Source organism: Mandrillus leucophaeus, unplaced genomic scaffold (assembly GCF_000951045.1).
Source record: "Mandrillus leucophaeus isolate KB7577 unplaced genomic scaffold, Mleu.le_1.0 Scaffold69, whole genome shotgun sequence".
Lineage (NCBI taxonomy): Eukaryota > Metazoa > Chordata > Mammalia > Primates > Cercopithecidae > Mandrillus > Mandrillus leucophaeus.
In genome coordinates, this window is record NW_012107474.1 from 139,182 (window position 1) to 146,200 (window position 7,019).

Consider the following 7,019-nt stretch of genomic DNA (forward strand, 5'->3'; position numbering starts at 1 on the left):
GAGAGCAGGAGCCACGGCAGCCACCCCTAGTCAGAGACGGGAGGGAACAGGGGTGCGGAGAGCAGGAGCCACGGCATGATGCCGCTTGGCCCTTATCGGTCACTTCACCTTGCTGAGCCTGGGAAAAAGGGGGTGCCCCTAGCACTCTTGGGCTCAAGCTCTTAGCAGAGTTTCAGCTGGAAGCAGCTCCACACCCAGAGAGTCCTCCCTTCCACATGCCTTCGCCTTCCTCGGGAACTCAGTTGCTAATCCACCGCCCACCAGACGGGCCCAACCCAGAAGGACCCGCGGACGCAGAGGCCAGGGAAGAAGAAGGCCCAGTCCCTCTGTGGGGCTCCGTGTAAGAGCCAAGGGCAGCCGCAGGACAGTGGGCGCCCTGGGGACTTACATTGCTGTCGTAAACAGGAGTCCCTGGAGGGCCTGGGGGCCCTGGAGGCCCTGGGGGGCCGGGCATTCCCTGTGGGGAGGGCAGAGAGCTGTTAGTCAGGCTTATGGCCTGCCTGTCAGGCAGCAGGTGGGAGCAGGGACAGTTCAGAAAAATCAGAAAAATCAGAAACCTGACCAGGCAGACCTCTGACCAGGCAGAATCGAGAATGCAGTGGGTCACTCGGGCCACGGCTCCCTGAGGACAGGAGCTGGCCCCGGCCCCACCTCATCCCACGTTGGAGTCGTGCACAGACGTCCCTCGGGAGGAGTGAAGAGGCCACCGGGTCTGCGTCTCAGGTAAAAGCTGACTGAAAATGCCCCACCCTGCTGACACCAGGGAGACAAAGCTCTTGGCTCAAAAGCAGCAGAGTGGATGCCTTTGGGCTGAGCGGGAGAACCCCCAGCATGGAGGGCATGGAGGGCATGGAAGGCATGGCCCAGGCCCATGGACGCCCTGCTGAGAATCCATGCTGGCCTGTTGTGTGTGTGTGTATGGGTGCACATGCATGCATATATGTGTATAGGTGTGTGTGCGTGTGTATGTGTGCATGAGTGTACGTGTGCAGTGTGTATGCCAATCATGGAATGAGCCAGGGAGGGCTTACATTCGTGTATGAGTATATGGATACACACGTATATATGCACACATGTATATAAGCATCTGTATACACTTGTATGTATGTGCATGTGGACAGGCACACATATGCACGAATACATGTGTATATGTGCACATATGTGGAGTGTGTGGGCATGTGTACATGTATGAGCATGTGTGGATATGGATGTGCATGAATGCACGTGTATGTGTGCACACATGTACGAGTGTATGGGCATATGTGCATGCATGTGTGAGTGGGCACACGTGTGCATGTGTGTGGACATGTATGAGTGTGCATAGGTATGGCAGGGACCAGCGCAGTGTGGCCACATCATGTATGAGAGTGCATAGGTATGGCAGGACCAGCGCAGTGTGGCACATCATGTATGAGTGTGCATGGATATGGCAGGACCAGCGCAGTGTGGCACATCATGTATGAGTGTGCATAGGTATGGCAGGACCAGCGCAGTGTGGCATATCATGTATGAGTGTGCATGGATATGGCAGGACCAGTGCAGTGTGGCACATCATGTATGAGTGTGCATGGATATGGCAGGACCAGTGCAGTGTGGCACATCATGTATGAGTGTGCATGGATATGGCAGGACCAGCGCAGTGTGGCCACATGGCAGGGCTGCTTATAAGTGGCCCCTGAGAGGAGCTGCAGGACCCCAGGCTGTGGCCAGGCCATTCCCAGGTCCTGGTCTCCCAGCCACCCAGGCCCCCCTTGAGGGACACTCACCCTCATGCCAAATCCAAGGTGGGCATCTCCCGGCTCCCCTTTCTCTCCTTTCAATCCGTTCATCCCGGGGCGACCCTGGGGCGGAGCACAGGGAGTGGGGACTGCTGGGCTCTGGTCATCACCAGCCATGTTCCCGTAAGGTGGCTGCGGTAGCCCCACACCAGGCCCGGCCCACACTCAGCCTCAAACGTTCCTAGCCCTCAGGCTACCCCAGCCCTTCTCGCCCCTCCTTCCTGCTCAAGAACCCTTTTGGGAGGAGGTGACTGACCCCAGCACACACAGGCCCACTGCCCTGTCTGCCCCCAGGGCCTCCTCCTGGGTACTGGCCCCTCCTGGTGTATTGCCAGCCACATCCAGGACAAGAGCTGTGCCCAGGCCGGTTCTGGGGGGAGGAAGCGGGTGCGGTGGCCGTCCACTCCCCTCTGGGCATGTCACCCCGTGGGCCTGGGCTGCTCCCCACCTGCCAGACCCCATCTGCTGCCCCCACTGGAGACCCCAGGTCCTCACCGGCCGTCCAGGGAAGCCAATCTCTCCCTTGTGCCCCGGTCGTCCGTACGGACCCTGCGAGACGAAGGGAGCCAGACTTAGCGGAACAGACCCGGCCCTTGTCCACGAGTTGGGGGGTCCTGGGGAAGGGGAGGGGCCGTGCAGAGCCCATTGCCCTGGGCCACCCATCAGCTCGGAGGAGCCTGCTGCAGCCTCACACCGACACCTGCCCCACGTGCTTTAGAGCTGCACTTGGGAGATGAGCCCTGGCCTGCACAGCACGAACTCAGCAGCTGCAGGCGACCGTGTCCTTGGGGGCCGCCATGCCCAAGCTCGGTGCAGAGAAAGCCACAGGCCGACTTACCGGGGGTCCTCGGAAGCCCGGCTCTCCCTGAGCAAAAAAAACCAAGAAGGCACAGTTAGATGGCGGCTTATGCCCCACCTGGCAGCCTCCCTGAGGACCCTTGTGGCCCCTTTGGGTGCACTGGGCAGTCCTCAAGGCGCAGGCAGCCCTGGGAGGATGGGAGCTGCTGGCAAGGGGAGGTTCAGGATTGGGGTTTGCATCCAGGTTGGTGCAAGCATAGGGTATACTCCGGGGCCCTGAAGCAGGGGCGGAGGGTGTGTGCCACAGTGTCCTGGTTGCCACAGGCCCCGGCTCCGACGCACAGCTGGGTGGGACAGTGGAGCTCTCGCTGAGCCTGGGGATCCTGTGTCTGAGGTGCACCCCTAAGACCCCAGAGGGCTCACTGCTCCTCTGACAGTGGGAGAGCCAGTGCTCCACACCCCAAAGATCCAGGTTCCTCCCCAGGACCCTCCCCCAGGGCTTGTCTGGGCGGCTGCCTGCTGCGGTGGGGACCCAGGCACAGGCCCCTTGACGAACTGACTCCGGGCCCTGCCATGCTCGGGGTCCTGCAGGCACCCTGGGGCTGCAGAGAGGAAGGATCCTGCGGCTGCTGCCCACAGCATCAGGGCCCCCAGGAAGAGGTTGGAGGGGCAGCAAGAAACCTGCTGAGGCTGAGGTGGTACAGCCTGGGCTCCTGCACCCCACAGGCCAGGCCCCAGGGAGGCGCGAGTTCAGAGCTGCAGCCCACTGAGAACCTCCCTTCGGCAGGGTGGGCTCAGGGGCAGGGAGAGGACGAGGGCCCGGCGGGACCTCTAACATGGGTGCCAGAGAGGAGGGGCCATGAGGGCCAGGCCAGGATGCTGGAGCCCTGCTCGGGAGAAGCTCGTGCGTCAGGAGCCAGACCCTAAGGAAGACCCTCCCCAGGCTGTCTCCACGGCCCCAGGAGCCCCCACGCCCGCTGGAAGGAGGCTGCCCGGCCCTCACCTTGGCTCCTTTCTGGGCAGGGCCCAGGGCACTGCCGTCGGGGCTGAAGACGCTGCCTGGTTCACCCTTCTCACCCTGGAACAGCAGCAGGTCCGGCAGGGTCAGGGCCAGCTCCTTCCCACAAAGCCTCACCCAGAGCCCCGAAGGCAGGGCCGCTGTGACTGGGCCTCGTAGCCCGGCGTCCTCTCACGGAGGATGATCACAGGGATGGGAGGGTCTCTGCGACTGGGCCTCACAGCCCAGGGTCCTCTCACGGGAGGTGACCACAGGGACAGCAGGACCACAGGGACAGCAGGGTCTCTGCAACTGGGCCTCACAGCCCGGGGTCCTCTCACGGGGGGTGACCACAGGGACGGCAGGGTCTCTGCGACTGGGCCTCGCAGCCCGGGGTCCTCTCACAGGAGGTGACCACAGGGACGGCAGGGTCTCTGCGACTGGGCCTCACAGCCCGGGGTCCTCTCACGGGAGGTGACCACAGGGACGGCCCGAGTGCGGCTGTACTCCTTGTGAGTCACAGTAGCAGCCGGGGGGTCCCGGGTTTCTCCCAACAGTGGCAGGCTGGGGCCACCACTGCGTCACAAAGTGGGTTGAGGGACAGCACCTGAGCCCCTTACCTTGGGTCCCGGGGAGCCTCGTTCACCCTTAGAGCCCAGGTCGCCCTTGGGTCCTGCAGGTCCCTGGAAGGGAGGCCAGGCAGTGAGGCCCGAGCGGCCAGCGTCTCCCCCATCTCTGACAGCTGCTCCACCTCCCTGGACAGCTGCCCCCTGGCAATATGCCTGCCTTGTCGGCCCCATCAGGGCCCCTCTCGGCCCCAGCCTCACTCCGGACACTGCAGGCCTCTGCAGGTGCAAGGAGCTGCCTCAGCCTCACAGGTGCCCACCCAGCACGGGGCCTGCCAGGGGCTCTTGCCCACATCCCGCTTCCATCACTTCCTCGGGGCAGTGACTGTCGCTACCCCTCAGGCCTGACGAGGCCCACCCCAGCTTGACCAGGCTGCTCTGTGCTACCAGGAGGAGACCCCTCCCCAGCAGGGAGGGCAGTGGCGGGCAGCGCGTAGCTCTGGCGCCAGGTTACTCACGGGAAAGCCTGCGAAACCCGGCCGGCCCTGGGGAAAAAGGGACAGCGTCAGCCGGGGTCATCACGCACCCACGCGGCTGCCCGGACCCCACCCAGCCTTGTACCAAGGTCCCCACATCTTAGAAGCCGGGCAGGCACGTACCTCAGGTCCCGGCACGCTCAGGACGGCACCCTGTCCACCAGTCAGCAAAAAGAAAAATCGGAAACAAAGAGCCGCATTTAAAATTAAACTGGACTCCCCCCGAGCGACTTACAAGATCAACAAAACACCAAAACAGGAAAATATTGCTTTCCACACTCTTTCTAGGCCTGGGGCGTCCCTCCTGCAGCACAGACGCCCCGCGGCTCAGAGCGGCGGACACAGACTCCAGATGCCCTAAGCCCTAAGACACTTTTTACTTCCATTTTGGTTTAAAATGCTCCTTCCTCTGCTAGACTCTCCCTTGCTTGCCGGCGGAGGCGGCTGGGCTGGCGGGGGGCTTTTCTGACGTTCCAATGACTGGACTGTCACGCCGAGGTCCCTGTGGCCTCTTGGGCTGCTGTCTCCCGATGCCTGTCTGCCTGCTCCGAGCAAAGCCATGAGGGGGCAGGCCCTCTCCTGCCTTTCCCCAACCCCACCCCTCCTCTCGAGACTGTTATGGTCCCACCTCCCAGGTGAGGACCCGGAGCACAAGGGTTAGCTAACTTGTCCAGTGTCACAGACGGTGCCTGCTCTCAGCTCTGCCCTGGGCAGCCCCTTCCACTGGTGGCCACAGAGAAGCAGGGATCTGAACCCCTGGCCACACCCAGCTCTGCTCCCCTGGGCCCTGTGTCTGCCTGGGGCTCAGCGTCCTGCCTAGAGGGGGACTTGGTCCCTGTGTTCCATGTGGCGGGGCTGGGTGGGGACGCGTCTGCCTCTGTGAGGCCAGCGGGACACGCTGCTGGCAGGCGCAGAGGGTGCAGCCGATGGGCCTGATGGTGGGCTGCGGTGGGGAGGAAGGTTCTGGAACCAACACAACCTTCACAGAGAGCCGAGGGTGCGTCTGCTGCTTCTGACGGGGCAGCTGGGTGACTGCACGCAGCTTTGGGGCCACAATGTCAAGGACACAGAGACTGAACCCGATGGGAACCTCTGACATAATAACACTGGCCCCCTGTGCAGGCCTCACCCCTCCAGTGTCTCCATCACCACATGGAGCTGGGCTCCCCGGGCGTCTCTGACCGAGGGCCTCTGCAGCCCCCACTGTGGAGCTGGAGTGTGGCCTTGCAGTCAAGGCCTGTCCTGACCTGGGGGGTGTGGGGGGCTCAGGGAGGGATCTCTGCACCCAGTGGGGTATCTGGACAGATTGGGTGCCCACCCATGCAGCGTCCTTACATCCTGCTCCGACACGTAGACCACAGGCCCCGGGGGTCCGGGGGGTCCGGGGAGGCCTGGCTGCCCGACTCCGTCCTTCCCTGGATCTCCCTGGAAAAGGATGAAACGTGTCCAGCATTTCATCTCAGCCACTCTGGCCAGGACCCCAAAGTCCACCCAGTCCTGGAGGGGGTGCCCAGCGCCCACGGGGGGTGAGGAGGGGCCCAGGGCTGTGGACTGTGGCCTTGGAGGCCCCCGCCAGGCAGGGCAGGCTCCAACAGGGATGGCCGAGCCACACACACTGCCCCCAGCCTGAGAGCCACCCCTGTCAACTTGAGGGTCTTTGCCCCGAGTCTCTGAGGTCACATGGGTGGCAGGAGCACGGACCTGGGGGCAGCTGAGGCCAAACCTTCCAGATGTCCCAGCGCCCCCTCACCCCATCCACCCGTCCCAGGAACACTCACCTTTTCTCCCTGGCTGCCTCTGTCTCCCTTTGGCCCCTGAAGAGATGGGAAGGAAATGGTTCATCACCGACAGAAACAGGAGCCCCTGGCTCCCCGTGAGGGATGGCTGCGATGAAGATGTGGGGTTATTTCCCGACCGGCTGGGGCCTGGGAGGGAGGCAGCCACCGAGAGTCCTGGTGGAGACTTGTATTCGGCTCCTGGCACTCAGAGACCCGGGAGGGCACATGGAGGCCCAGGGACCCGGGAGGGACACACCTCCTGCCAGCTTCCACCTTGGCATAGTCCCTTTGGGGCTCCACACCCCCCCTACACCCTGGGCCCACCAAGGCGGCTCACCTGGGGCCCAGCAGTGCCCTCTCTGCCAGGGAGGCCGGGGAACCCGGGGGCTCCATTTGCTCCAACTTCTCCCTGAAGGGGTCACATGGAGGACACAGGGCATTGGCCACATGCCCAGGAATGCGGGGACCCCCACAAGGAGTCTGGGGCACCCGTGGACGTGGCGGTGGCCTGGGCTTCTCTATCTCACCCCTGTGGGCTTGAGCAGGGGCTGTGGAGGAATGGAGGG

General features: G+C 63.2%; 1 protein-coding gene across 1 annotated transcript in view; it reads right to left on the reverse strand.

Moving 5' to 3' along the window:
* COL18A1 (collagen, type XVIII, alpha 1) overlaps positions 1 to 7,019 on the reverse strand; it is a 70,726-nt gene that overhangs the window by 24,757 nt on the left and 38,950 nt on the right. Inside the window, exons 18-28 of the mRNA XM_012002594.1 lie at positions 6,791 to 6,862; positions 6,454 to 6,489; positions 6,011 to 6,100; positions 4,799 to 4,828; positions 4,658 to 4,684; positions 4,194 to 4,256; positions 3,580 to 3,654; positions 2,617 to 2,643; positions 2,274 to 2,327; positions 1,767 to 1,841; positions 389 to 457 (exon numbers count right to left, since the gene is read on the reverse strand). Coding sequence (XP_011857984.1) covers positions 389 to 457; positions 1,767 to 1,841; positions 2,274 to 2,327; positions 2,617 to 2,643; positions 3,580 to 3,654; positions 4,194 to 4,256; positions 4,658 to 4,684; positions 4,799 to 4,828; positions 6,011 to 6,100; positions 6,454 to 6,489; positions 6,791 to 6,862 — 618 coding nt within the window. The remainder of the gene's footprint in view (positions 1 to 388; positions 458 to 1,766; positions 1,842 to 2,273; positions 2,328 to 2,616; positions 2,644 to 3,579; positions 3,655 to 4,193; positions 4,257 to 4,657; positions 4,685 to 4,798; positions 4,829 to 6,010; positions 6,101 to 6,453; positions 6,490 to 6,790; positions 6,863 to 7,019) is intronic.